We start from the raw sequence: 15,504 nt of genomic DNA, 5'->3' as shown, positions 1-15,504 counted from the left end.
ATTGACAAAAAGCAAAAGCTGTAGGTAGTTTCAGCTGATGAATTACGTTATGCTTAAAGACACGGCTTACACTTTAGTTATCCTTAAACAAACGCTACATGGGAAAAAAGTTTAAATAACTCAATTCATAAATTATTACCCCTTGGAACTGACAATACAAAAGTCATCACCCGTGACCACATACTGGCATTGGAAAAGAAAAAAGTAAAAAGGAAAGCACGCTTATACACTTTCATTTCGAGCTATTCTAGTACATTTGTGCTACGTAACATTATCTCTGCATGACCTATTTAGGACCTGGAAGGGTTTTGCTAATGTACTATATATATACACGTTTATGTATTCTATACCATGTAATTATTTACTCCGCTATCAAATCGTTAAAACATGAGTATTATGAATTTTTCCAGGCAAATAAATTGATATATGATGGCACATCCTCTGGCTACACTAGTAAGAATATACTTGTTTTAGATATCCGGTTTCCATAGTATCGCGTCTATGAGCAAACCATGAACACATGGAGTTTGCGAAGGTAATCCATTGCATAAATATATGCACACAGTCCCTTCATTCATTCATTAAAATAATCCTTTATCAGACCTTAATCAGGACTTTCAATGGTGCACTCAGCAACAAGATTCATATTAACTTCATAATATCTCTTTTCTTTTCTATTCACCATGGAGAAAACATGCACAGACCTGGAGTCAGCCAATAGACGCACCACATTTAAACTACAGCTTTCAAAGATAAGATGCCACTTATTTAGACCATCTTTAAAAGGACAGTGATGCCCTGATTGCTCATTGTGTTATTCACTTGAGTTGCAGATTATATATATAGCGCTAGCATGCTGCCAGATGATGCACTGTGAGATCAGATCAGCTGACCCAGCTTGGAGAACATAAATGGCTGACCCCTGCTAACATGCAGGGATCTGTAACTTTGAAATTATGTACCCCCCTATCTCCATGGGGGGAAAAAAGTTAAATGTAAACCACAGGCAAAGACACAAGAATTTATACCAGTACTATATATAAAAAGAAAAATCAACCAGATGAAAGTTTGAGCCCATAAAAACAGGCGCACTAAAAGTGCGCCGAGCAGGAGGAAAAGCACCTTTAAGATGTTTCTCTGATTATGTGACTCACCAAAGCATCTCAAGAATTGAGAAGCCTCCATGAAACAATCAACCATTTCACTTTCCCAAACCTGATTATCAACATAAAACAAGAATGTTACACTAAGGACAGAAATACAGTTATGTAGCCCAGCATGTTCAAGTCTGTACTGAATGTATCAAACCATGACAGGGATTGTAAGATGTGTGCCCAGGATATACACAAAATACCCAAAGGGCTATTTAATATTATGTATTGTATCTCACCAAGCATGTGACTAACTCTTCAGAATATCTTGTTCCATTTTTCATCAATGACAAACACACATATATATCTATATCTATATATATATATATCTATCTATATATATATATCTATATATATATATATATATATATATATATACACACACACACACACACACACACACATATACATATGCACGCTCATGAAATAATTAAACTTTTTTTTTTCTACAGTAATGAGTTCTCTCCGCATATTCAAGATTCTTTATTCAAAGGCATTTTTATATCGGTATTTGTAAAGCATTCAAAGCAATACAACAGACACACCAAGAAACCCCCCACATACGTTCAATGGAACTCATCTCCGTCGCGGCTATAAATTATTCTGCATTCAGAACAATAGGCACAGCTGCTGAAAGGGAGGACGCGACAATAGACCTCTGGCCAGGCAACTGCTCAGAGTTAGAAACCATTCTTCAGCAAAGTCAGGTCGCTGAAAAAAAGAAGCCAGCTGAAACCCTCCATCAAGAAAATATATGCTACAGAAGTGGTGTCTGGATCACAAATGCCAGACAAATACTGAGCATCTTCTGGAGAAGAATTGTCTACGTAGTCTTGTTGTTAATGTGTTCATATATACCAAGGAGTTGTTTCGCAGATTTCACTGTAGGGGTAGCCAACAGGTATGTGTGAGTTTAATGGAACGGTTACTCCATGATATTTGGATAGCATATGGCTGGCTGATCACCAAGAGGCATCATGGTTGTAGTAGTTCCAAAGCAGTTTAAGGGCTATCTGTTGTCCTTTGTCGTTTGAATTAAATAAACCCCTCCTGTTCCTAAAGGCATTACACTAAACCAGTGTATCTTTGTGTCACTGGCTGTTAACCTGTGCAGACAAGCAAACTCAACTTATTCCAGTGACACAAGATGTAAGTAAAGACTGTAATATGTACACATGAATACACACAGACAAAATACCACAACATACCTGCTATCACAGGAGTATTACTAGCACAGAATATTCCAAATGGGTATACATACCTAAATATTCATATGTAATATATATTACAAGCAATTATACATGTACAAACAGCACATGATGCAATTCCCCTAAAAAAAACCCAGCAAAACCATATGACAAAGTGTTGTGCCTAATTAGACCGATATATCAAACAGTGAGCTATACAAGATCTGAAATGCGTGATATTTACTAAGAAGTTTTAGGAAATTCATATGAATGGCATTGCTGCTTTTTTCTCCGATCTCTTGGAGCTACCACAACTTTGCTTGTGGCTTTTGCCTAAGAAGGGTTAATAGAAATTGCAATTCTCCTGCGTGACTGATCAGTTAAGTATCTGTGGAAAAAAAAGGGTCTGCAAAAGGATCTTTTTTTCCCCCTAAGTATGCTGGGATCAAGAGATAAGGTACTACAATGATACCAAAGAAAAGCGGGTCTGCTCACTTTCCAGTCTGTGCATTCCTATAGAACAATCCCTGGCAATCACCCTTAGCAGAGGAGAAACATGAAAGATCTGGACAATGAATTAGGGTCATCTGCTCTTTATCAGAAGGGTAAGCCTCAGTCCCAGCCAGTTTCTAACCTTTTAACCCAGTGGGCTCTTCCTTTGCACAGCAAATTACAATTTCCCCTAGCTAGATTTTTGAAATCCAAAAATGAAGGCAACAAATTGCTTACTCAAACTACACGGCCCTCTGTCTCCCAAAGTTCAGTTCTAGAATCCCGGAATCCCATTGCCCTTCAAACTGCTGCACTAGCGAAGAATACTACAGATTTTCAAAAGCAGTACGGTGGCTTTTATGGTCTTACAACAGCAATAGTAATCTTGCTTGTCACAGCTTTGACCAACCACAGAAAAAAAAAAAAGAACATTATCGATCCTCCGCTGTTGTCCACGGCTAAGATGCCAAACTTGCAGTTGGGCTAACAAGAATGCCTAATCTCTACCTGTTAAATATGTTTAGCCTCAAGAATAAGTCATCTTGATTTTCTGGTACCGACATAAAACATCCCCAAACAAACCGAGGCTAAATCTTTGTATTCTTTCCTAAATATATAAATAAATGGCAGTGATACTATTAATTCAGTTGGACAATCCTCTTTGGATGGGGGGGGCGAGGTGTCTTTAGAAATTAGCGGGTTTTGGTTTAACTACCCTTGGTTACACAAAAATCAGATAATCTGCATATATTAGTTTATCACAGCTGTGCTGGGGAAATTGTTCCCTATACAAAAAATTAATCTGATAAGTAGCTGAATTTTGGAAAAACCACACATGCTGATAAAGCAATCACTGGCATTTGCCCACTTTTTTTCATCCCTTTGTGCCAATGGAAATTTGTCCCCCCCCCCAACACAGATTTCCATAGCTTGTGTGTATTTAATGCAGAAGATGTTCACTTGAGACTTCCCGTTCCTTTGCAAGTTGTCTCCAGGAGACTTAGAGAGAGAAAAAAGTTTACATGGGACAAACAAAAGGAAAATGCGTTAAGCCTGAGTACACACTGCCCCTTTCCCCCCTGTTTACAATTCTGTCCCATGTGAAAAAAAGCTTCAGGATATTCTCAGAGCTTCCCAACTGATGTCTCTATAAGAAGAAGTGATTAGCAATGTATTTGATATTCAAAAGCAGTGGATTCATCTCTAATGCTGAGTTATCACATTATATACAATGACATGCGATGTGCTCCATTCTACATGCAATGTGTGTGATGTTCATAACTTATTAGATAACTAACACATGGCTTGTTGACTTGAATCAGATGTAGAATACCAAGGTCGAACTAATACATTCAATAAAACACATTGACATATAATATTTCAATGAGTAGAATGAAATAACAAATGCTGACTTCTGTGATAGGGATGAGCTCTTTATTCTGACCTCACTAATAGAGCTGTATTCCACTGAGGATTAAGTAAAAGAGAATGGTGTCATCTCGGCCACATTGCAGTCTGAGTTTTAGGATTTCTCTAACTCTCATAGAATCAAACTATTACATTTGTGCATCAGAGAGTACCATTATAGAATATGGTTATAGATGGAAAATCAAGCATAGGCGTAGGGTGTATTATAAATACGTTTGGTAAAAGGTACATCCAACAAGATTGTAAACTCAATTGAGCAATGTCCTGTTTATCCACTGTAATGGACTGAGGAATATGAAGTCCTGCTTATTTATCGAAATCCTTTCCTCAGACTTAAAATACCCAGAGAGTCCTTCTAGGTGATTAAGACTGAGCCATTCAATTGTATACCACAAATCAGTATAAGGGGTCAGGATATTTATCCAGTAGATTAGGCTTAAAATAAAGCTAGAATACAACCACATGACTGATCTGCAGCCGCCTAAGAATCTTACTTTATGCAAAAACTAGAATCGTTTTAAAAACAGAATATTTTGAAAACAAAATTTAAATGTGATCCAAAATAAATAAAATCCTTCTTTTAAAACTTCAGTTTTAACAAAGGTCTAGAGGCTTAGAATAAAGCTGATAGAATATAAACATGTATCTTAAGACAACTACAATTTCTAGAAACATATTGCTCAAAAACACTCCTTAGTAATATAAACTAAGAAAATGCAACAAAAGGAAACAAAAATCCAGAGCAAAGAGTGTGTTGGCTTTTAGTGACAAACAAAAGCCGACTATGTTTTAATACAAAAGCTTTAGAATTTAAGATCAATGAACAGGCAACTTAAGTATTCTACTTAACATTCACACATTACATCATCGGTGTGTAAAAAATATGCATATGTAGAGATAGATATCTTCTGTACATAATATGGACCAACCCACTCAATTCATTGTGCATGTTCACCTTCAAACTTAACATTACCCCCTACTGTTTATAACACTTTAGAACTAACATTAACAGCGATTGTGGAAAAGAGATGTTATCAGGAGCAAATATTAAACAGAAGAAACAACTCTGCCTTGGAAACAGAGGATAATGAAAAAATCAATTTGTTCATAGCATGGATTTTACAACCCTGGATAAATGTTTAATCCTTAAGGGTTGTCTACGTGGAGATGTTACTCCGGAGAAGCCATGGATTTAAAAAAAAAAAAAAAAAAAAAAAAAAAAAAAAAACAGAATTATAGGGATAACCTTTATTGTAAATGCTTCAGGAGAGCCTATTTAAGTCATATGTGTGAAAATCAAGACCTTTAAGTAATTTTTTACTGAACTGAATTACAGGACGTTACAACCTGCGTTCTACCGGTCATATAAGACCTTTGCCTCTCTTTGTTTTATTGTACAATTTCTGTTTCTGATTGGGGAGCTTTCGAAAAGGAGAACAATTAAGGGCCAAATGGAAAATTAGAATAAATAATACACCACCGTATCTAAGGTTATTAAATGTCTCATTACAAAGTAATCTCTTCCTACAAAGAGAAAATAAAGCAATATTCTCTTACGACTAGGCCTTACATATTAAACCTATATTGACATGTTTTGCCCGTTTTCCTCAGCCTAAGGGTTTTCACAGCTGTCACCATGTGTTTTAGATTATGAAGCATTTTAAAGATGGCCGTCACCTTGATCAAAAGCCTAGACTGAAGGTTGCCTTGGTGACATTCACAGCAGTGTGTCTGAGCCCTTGCTTCAAATTAAGATGATAAATATTCATACAGTCAACCCAATGTTTAATAGTAAGAGGTAGGATGAAACATTTTGTTCCATTTTTGAAAGAAAAGGTTTGGTTAAGCATTTGATTTCGATAGTGATCTTTTTATCTATTTTTCCTTAATGATTGGTTAGCTAAAGATATCAGGACAACCCCACCATGGTGGTTTGTCCATCCAGCCCGCAATATGCCAAGACAGACAGCTCAATTGAAACCAAAACACCAAGTAACTTACTTGTTAATGAAAGATGAGCCCTTTGACTTAGAACGGCACCATGTTTGTTCATAGCCAAGCACTGGTAAAACCCTTCATCGGACTGCTCTGCCTTCTTGCCTTCGACCTCCCGAATGTACAAGGAACCATTATACAACGTGGAGACACGATCATTCTCAGAGACTTTTATTCCGTTTTTCATCCATCTGACCGTGATTGGAGGATCTCCATGAGCCAGGCAGTCTAAAACCACACCGTCTTTCCTAGAAACAATTACATCTTGCGGTTCTTTAACAAACAGCAGATCGCTAATACACAAAGACCCTGAGGACAAAAGAAAATTAGAATTGTATCAATTATTCAGCCACAATGCAATAACATGTTCCAACAAGGGGTCAAACAATACTGGGAAAGCGTGAATTAAACCTCTCTAAGCGGCCTCAAAACTGGAGAATAAAACTATATTTTTTCATTTTATTCATTTCCCATAATAATATCAAATGTATTTAATTGTATAAGTTTGACAAGTGTCATCAACTTGTCCCATACCAGACGTTTTATTTTGATTTATAAACAAGCTATAGTGTTCTGATAAAGAACCCAAATAACGTTAGATAAACACAAGACGTAAACATTTATAAAGTTTCTGTATGCATCATGAAAGGTGTTTGTTCTTCCTCCATGTGCTCTGGTACGTGTTTGTTTACCAAGTGCTTGTAAAACCAAAACACACTTAAAAAAAAAAAAAAGATATGAACTCACAATGTGAAGTTTCACAGTCATTAACAGCGAAACAAGGGGTAAAGCTGTTTGCTAATTTTACAAGCTTGTCACAAAGATCCTAAACAGGGAAAGCCATAAACATCTGATTTTTACAAGAAATCATTAACATCCTTTACGCTCTAAGATCAGGCAGGTTGAGGACCCTTAGGAAATCTCCGATCTTCAATGCCCATCTCCAAAGACTTTGTATATAACTTAAGCACCATCTAAGACTTTATTAAGCTTGTACCTTTAATTGTCTGCTAAGCTCTTTCTAACAAGAAACCGCATCTTCATAAAATACTTTTATCAAACCGATCTCATTTGGGCTGTGAATAAGCTCATGGTACGGCTGGGATTCTTTAAAGGAAGCTGTTGATAACCTTTTGCCTTGGTCAATTTACTTAATTTTCGCATTTCAACGGATGCATTTAGATTAAGGACAATGCAACTTCCCAATATTTGTGACTCTTGCTTCTAGATCTCAGCGGGTGAGGGATTAGGGATCCTTTATTTGACGTTTGTGTATTGCCAACTGTTCCAGAAATGCGGAACTAATTGCCTGCTTACTGTCCTATGCAGTGAGGATTGCTTAATTACCCAATACACATTTTGTTGGGAGATCAGATCTCCCAAGGAAGACACATGCCTTTTTTTTTTCTTCTGCCTAACACATTAACCCTGGTTTTCCCATCCATCACAGATCAAGGCAGGAGGGTTGAGTCGGAGGAACTTAGCCCCAGGACAAACCTGTAGTTGCCATCACTCTTATCAGTCTCTTTAATCTTTGGTATTAAGGTTTTAGGTGACATATTCGAATGGGTTTGGAACCCACCCCATCATGAATTGATTTTTTTTTTTTTTTTTTTTTTAGATCTGGATCAATAACCCCGCTCTTTGAGTTCACCATGTAATCTGAGCTATTTTACACAGGATCATGTGCTTTGGGTAAACAGGTCTTGGGTAGATTCACAGCAAAGACCACGACGTGTGAAATCCATGATGAATGGGCATTATCTGATATTCTGTAATCACATATCTCAACTGCCCTATTTATGTGCTATGTATATATAACAGCACTCACAGGGCTAAGGAAAGGTCATCAACCATCCTGACACACTATATATGTTATGGGATCATGTGAAGAAACGGGAGAGAAGTGTGTAAAATGTATAGGGTAACTATTGATTGTGTAAGCAATCAATAATACAAAAAAGAACATCAACATTAGAAGAATACATTGCATAAAAAACATATACTCTGCATGTGCAACCCACAATTAGCTAGTTTGATGTCATAGAATAACAAGCAAATATGAATCACAATAATAATATTATGAATAACAAATAATAATAATATTCACAATAAAATATAATATGAATAACAAAGTTTATGGTGACTATGTTGCAAAAGAAGAATATTTTTTTTAATGGTTCCACATATTCTATTCTATAAAATGAAATAATAATACTCTATTAATCTATATGCAATAAGCCCCTTCAGCCCTACTGACATTGGTATATAAGCGGTCAGCCCTACAGAAGAAAATGAAGGCATTGGACACAGTGATTTCTCTTATTCAGACCATCTAGCCCGGAGTAATTCTTTACAGTCCTGTCCTGATCACCAAAACCTACTTATCAGAATTTGGCTTGAGGCAAGACCCTGCATAGTACAATCTTTCCTTATCTCAATTAACCCTTTCACGCGATGAAGAATAAGCAGTACTTTTATATGACAGATACACGTATCCTATTGGTAAACAATTCTACGTCATGTAATAATATATACACGCACATCTCAAGTCAAGAGGCACAGTTGTGGGCCAGAAAATGTAGATAACCGCTTATACAGAATTATATATATTTTTACAATAATTATACTAATTACTGATAATTTTAAGATGAACTGGAATAATTCACTCCATCTTATTTAATTGAAAGTTTGTAGCAGAAAGTATGTTTACAACAATATTACCAGTGACAATAATAAGTTGTGTGTTCAGCACTTTTTATACTTCATATGTTAATGTAAATTATATAGTGTATATAATGAGTGCGCTGCAGAATATCATTAATATTCAAAAATAATTACTGCAAAAAAAAAAAAAAAAAAAAAGGATTAAGAACACATAAAAAGCGCACTCAATCTCCATGGGTTACCAATTAACCCCTCGACTGCCAAAATAATGACCACAGAGCCTGCAATTCACCTTAGATCTCTCATTAGTGCACCAAATGCAATTTTGGGGCAAAAATCCTATTCGATCAGCAAACGAGAAACTTTACTTTTTAGCAGTAAGAAAACACCAAAGGTTTGTCTATATCGCCCAAGCATCAGCCGGCAGCTCCCAGCCATCACATCATAAGCTGGAGACGAGTGTAAGCGGAAGCCCCGTGTTACTAGCCCCGTGTATTAGTATTACTAGCCCCGTGTATTACGAGGGGCAGTGCTGGGGGGCACTTTCGCCCAGTCCCATGTGCCAGGGCGCACGGACGGAGGCGCTGCAGCCGGCAGAGGCCACGCACAGGCAGGCGACCCGGGTCACTTTCACCCGCACGCTTCACAAGCAAAGTTTCCTCGAAGACACCCCTTGCGGACTCACCTGGGAAGCTGAGCAGCGCTGCCCAGAGCAGCATCCCACGGGGGAATATCCTCCTGCTAGACGCCATTTATTGGGGGTTCGTGGGCATGCTATAGTCCTGACACTTGCGGCTCTCGTTGCCTCTTTGACTCGCGCACTCCGCTCCTACCAGCCCTTCGGGACTTTTTTTTTTCTTCTTAGCGCTCCTGCGCAGGCACACAATACTGAAGGAGGCGGAGGGAGGGGGAATAGTGGCGGGGGGCGCTGGACACTGGGAAAACCTGAGAGTGGCCGGCACTACATAGTGTATCCTCCAGTGGAGGGGGCAGGGCTGAGGTATGCGTTCAGAGTGTGTGTGTGTGTGTCACAGCACAGGGGGCTAGCAGCATCCTCCACACCTCATTATTATTATTATTATTATTATTATTATTTATTATATAGCAGCGCTTCTTACAATACAGTCATTCAAGGGGTATAACAAAACTCGAATTGACAGACAGGACCCTCTTTATCTAATGTATTAGCTTGTCTTAGTCTGTCAGCTCTAGTTTTGTTATACCCCTTTGAATTTATTAAATGTAAGAAGCGCTGCGTAAACTGTCAGCGCTATATATTTGAAAAATAACAATAACAACAAGCATAGTCCTTTAGGGGTTCTTAAATGTCCTCCCTGAAATACAAACTACATGCGTGGTTTTTTTTGAGAAGGTTAATATCTGGGCTAATATATATACAAGGGCCAATAGACGAAATTGGCACTCGATATGGCTGGTGTAATCAGGACTGAAATAGTTACTTTTACTTTATATATGGGGAAGAGTGTACCCGTGGCATTTTGCACCGTGTAGTGACGATGAAATAGTTAAATTGGGGAAAACACTGTAAGAAAATGAATATGAATAATGGATGAATATCAAATACCAAGTATTGTTCTTCCCAGCGCTATGGAATATGATGGCACTATATAAATCAATAAATAGTAATATTAGTTATCATCATCTATCGGTTTGTATAGTTTCAATGCATTCTGCAGTATTGTGCAGTAGAGAAAGATGCATATTGGTGATGTTTGTGGAGACCACTCTTCATTATGATCAAAGCATTAGCATCATAGTATTAGATTTGGTTCTGTGCTTGTGTGGTATGAATACAGATACTTAAATGGGTTTTATTTGTTGCAACAAAAGCGCAACCATAACATTTTGTTTCCACAATGCAACTTGCTTGTGCTCCGTAGATTCAAAGACAACAGAATTGCTACTGCAAAGAAAGTGCAACTTTGTGATCTAAATTCCAAGAAAGTGTTCTAATTATTGAGACGCTCTTTCTTATCATATATGCATATTCTGAGAACAAAAAATTCTTCACTAAAAACTAATGTGTGCAAATGCTGCAATGCTTTATTATACTGTTTATTTTCCTGAAGGCAATTATTAAAAAAATAAAATAAATATTTTGCTTGCATTAGCACCAGAGATTTATATCTACTAGAGCATTCTAACTCAATCTCATTGAAAACCAAGCACTATTTTAAAACTGTGGTTTCCAACTATCCGGAACAATATGCTAAAGAAGAAAAATTATTCCAATAGTGTGTGTAAATTCAGTGGCAGGAAAGCTCTGCCATTGAAATCAATGGAAACAGTTTCAAGCCATGCACATGGGGGCCTTGGCCTCCTTAGATAAGTTCCCCAAATTCTCACTAAATCAGCATTGGAGCTGACTGGTGGTGAGCATTCGGCCCAAAACACCTGTACAATAAAGAACATACTGTACGATGGCTGGAGTGTCCGTTAAAAACTTTTTCAGTGAAAGACTATACAGAATATTGTGAGGGGATTGAAGCAATTCATTACAGTTCTTTAAAATTTTTAATACATTTTAGTAAAAAAAGTCACTTTACATTCATTGATTTTTGAGTCTTTGCTATAAAATACCATACAGGACAACATTTTAATGTATACAGTATATTAACAAATAGATATATTTCTCATTTAGGAAGGGCAAGTAAATCCCACTGCACATTTGGAGATGTGAAAATATGTACTGTAGTTATTTTCAGAAGACGAGCATAAGAGCTTTCACTTCAGTAAGATAAACTGTGCTACTGAAGTGTAATATACAAGAATATATCCAAAAAATAATAGTATAGATATATAACTAGATATTAGATTTTTCCAGTGTACCGAAAACTGACAAGGTATTTTATTATGGAACATTTCCCACATGAGTATGTATCAGGGTCGTAGCAAGGGTGAAGTCAGAGAGTGTGTGTGTGTATGGGCAGTGTGTGTGTGCATGGGCAGTGTTTGTGTATATGCGTGTTTGTGGGCATGTGTGTATAAGGGCAGTGTATGTGTATATGTGTGTTTATGGGCAGGTGTGTGTAGGGGCAGTGTTTGTGTATAGGCGTGTTTATGGGCAGTTGTGTGTAAGGGCAGTGTATGCGTATATGCGTGCTAATGGCCAGGTGTGTGCAAAGGCAGCGTGTATGTGTGTGTGTAAAGGCAGTGTGTAAGGGCAATATAAATAAAATAACCTCTGTAAAAAAATAGCTGGGGGGCACAAATTTCCATTCTTGCCTCAGGCACAAAAGGAGCTGGTATGTATAATTGATAACAAGTGTAAACAAACTGGATTCTGCCAGTGTATCCCTTTTACCTTTTGAATATTATACTAGCTTCCAAGGGCCTTGAATTTTACACATGGTGCAATCTGCTGCGGGGTCACATAATGACCTGGCTGAGCTCCTCAGTTACAGGATGCCTGGGTGCGTTCCACTGGCCACACTAACCTCATCAGATCCCTGAGCCAAGCGGTCTGTTGGAACATGGCAAACAGCAAGCTCAGTGCACACTAGTCCTTTTAACCCAAATGGAGTGCATTGAAAGTTCACGGTGCACAGAAAGGATGCAGCTATGTGACAGTTAATCCTATTACGGCTAAACATCCATGTATCAAACAATGAGAGGCTAATTATTCCTTAATTCCTTATAATGCTAATTTAACGGATAGGGCTGATTCAATGCGTCAGATCAATAATACTGTAGTAAATCAAAAAGGTTATATTTAATGTTCATACGATTGCCAGTAGTTCTATGTGATCATTTCTTCAACGTATTCTCATTTTATCTTCCTTTCAATTGAGACGCTATATGAACTTTTCCTGTACACTACTTAGCACCTGAAACCCACCATCACTCTTTATTTTTTCAACAGTCATAGCAAAATAAAATCATTTACGTGTTTGAGTCTGCTTGACGAAAGAGAATCATGCAAATGAGCCCTTACTTTCCTCTGCTAGACATGTCATGGCATGTTTTTACCATTTATTTAACCTATATTGTGGCGTGAGTACGTTCTCTTCCCTATAAAGCATGAATATAGAAATTAAAATAGTATATAATTTTTTTCAGGTGGTAGTTTGTATTCCAAGTAACAAACTCTTCCAACATTCTTAAGAAGCCATCAAGTAATACTTTCATTTTGCATTTTCAGTAGCAGCTAAAAGGCTCACAAAAGTAGGCAAAAAAGGCAATCATTTCTACTGGAAATGTTATACATCTAAAATCACCCACACCATTACCCCATAAGAGCGCAGAAGCATCCTTAATATCCAACTCAGTATGTAATAATATACGGTAAGTTTTTCTAAGTTAACCACTCATTCTGTAATATTTGGTTTTCAATACATTGGATACAAATGTATAACAATAAGCTTAACACACTTCAAACATGTCTGTAAAGTTCATGCAAATACTGCCACTGTTAAAATCAGGTAGAAGAACAATACACATGATAAAAATGGGAACATGCACTGTGCCCTTACCCTAACAGTTGTGTATATGATTGGTAGGTTGATTAAGTTTAAGCATACCCTTTGTACCAAGTTACCAGGTTTGCCAATGTAACCAAAAAGTGTTTGGATGAAACTAATGTGCATTACCGTCTATATTTCCAGACCTCCCAAGTGTGGGAGCAAAGTCTATACCTCTATCCTGCCCTGATGTTGTCTTTCTAGTATCTCAGTGTTCTCCAGTCCTAGACTAGTGTGTGTGTGTGTAATTTGTGTAAGTGTGTTTACATTTGTGTACCAGAGTGTTTGTTGGAAGGGGATGCAGGGCAAAGAAGGCACAGACCAGCTGTTTGGGGTAAAGATGGCACAGATAAGCTGTTTGGGGGCCACTGACAAACTAGGGGCAAAGATGGCACAGACAGGCTGTTTCGAGGTTAGGATGGCACTGATAAATTGTTTGGGGCAAAGGTGGCACTCATCAGACGATGCCACCACCTCTCTTAGTCCATCGTCCAGCTGGGTGAGGCGACACCTCAGAGTTGTGAAGACTGAACAAATGACAACCTGTGCGCACAGAGGAAACTAAGAAGGAAGAATGCCCATAAAAAACACATCATAAGATTCCCTAGTGACTACACAGCTATACGACCAAAAAAATAGTTCTCCTTTACAATATGCAATGCCTTTTTATTGATACCTAAGTGAAAAGAAAAAAAATATGTTGTATGTAGGCATTCCTATACAACCATGAATAATCTGGAATGAGTCAATGTCTTTTAAAACTTCATTATGGCTACAGTAAGAATCGTGAATAATGAGTGTTCCTTGACAATGATCTTACAGAGTAGTGACTAGCGGAGTCTATCCATTATTCTGTAGACTGACAGTATGCACTCCCTAAGGATAAATGTGAATAGAGTACCTTTCGCCCTATAAACTTGCAGAGTAAACTGTGGCTAGATGCATAATAACCAAACATGGTTAGCAAGTCTCTGGTAATAAATGTACATTTTAAATTTCTGAGCAGTCTGGGGATGTATCAACATATTATTTGCCATTAAGTCAATGTCAATGGACATGCCTCTGAAATCCAATATAGATTGTAAATGAAACGTACAGGAACCTGCCTCACTTATGATATGGGACATAATGCTGTGTAAGAAAGGACAATAGAACATGGCGGAATGATAAAGAGATAAACAATCAACAATGAAAGGGACTGATAACATTAAAAATGCAGCTTGGAGGCAGCAGTTATAAGCAAAAGCTGCTCTGATAAACAGTGGGGTCAGAGGGCATGTGAAGTGCCCTGTGTTCAACAACTTAAAATAGGCTTTTGTTTCCTTGTCATGTGCTGTTTCCTTTCTATTTGCTCATTGAAAGAAAAATTGCAAATTACAACCAGTCTCCAAATTGAATAGCAATATAATATTGGTCAAGCATAAACGTTGAAAGCAAATCACGCTACCCTGATATCTAGTCAATGGACTGGAGGTAAGTAATTGGACAGCAATTCTCCCATGGACTACAATGGACAAAATGAGATAAAACAGTGATATGGCTAATCTCAGTTAATAAATCTGGGCCTATTTATCTCTAATTTTATCTCCATTCCATTGGGATTTATGTGAGGATTGCTATTCGATTACTAGTGACAGATTTACCTCCAGCATTGAGTCCACCCCCAGTGAGGGGATCTAAAATTCTCTCTCATTCCAACATGTATCCAAGTTTTTTTTCTAAAGTTTATTCTATTGGCTGGTATGCAAGATTGGCCTGTATTTTATTTAAAAACATCCATTATTCTTAAATGTATCAAGCCCCAAGCTATTAATTTCACCCAAAAAAATAACATAACTATTTCAGAATTCCACTCTCTGTGAACAACCTTCTTTGTGGAAATTGAAACTTCCATTTCTCTCATTTCAAGGGTTGACCTTGTGTTATCTACGCAGTGTGTGGGATAGGAAGTTCTCCTGTGAAATCTTAGAAACGACCTTCAATATATTTATATAAAATACACTAATCCATTTGTAGTCATCTTGTTTATAATATAAACAGATCCAGTTTGCCTACACCAAAATGAAATATTTCAGTCCATGTAACCAGCAGTAAAAGGAAGAA

General features: G+C 37.4%; 1 protein-coding gene across 1 annotated transcript in view; it reads right to left on the bottom strand.

The window, feature by feature from the left end:
- Positions 1–9,743, bottom strand: part of PRTG (protogenin) — a 60,613-nt gene extending 50,870 nt beyond the window's left edge. Inside the window, exons 1-2 of the mRNA XM_053463641.1 lie at positions 9,606–9,743; positions 6,260–6,562 (exon numbers count right to left, since the gene is read on the bottom strand). Coding sequence (XP_053319616.1) covers positions 6,260–6,562; positions 9,606–9,672 — 370 coding nt within the window. The 5' untranslated portion in view covers positions 9,673–9,743. The remainder of the gene's footprint in view (positions 1–6,259; positions 6,563–9,605) is intronic.
- Positions 9,744–15,504: the final 5,761 nt, after the last annotated feature.

Source organism: Spea bombifrons, chromosome 4, assembly GCF_027358695.1.
Source record: "Spea bombifrons isolate aSpeBom1 chromosome 4, aSpeBom1.2.pri, whole genome shotgun sequence".
Lineage (NCBI taxonomy): Eukaryota > Metazoa > Chordata > Amphibia > Anura > Pelobatidae > Spea > Spea bombifrons.
The sequence above is the reverse complement of the archived record's forward strand: the minus strand, read 5'-3'. Positions and strand labels throughout refer to the sequence as shown.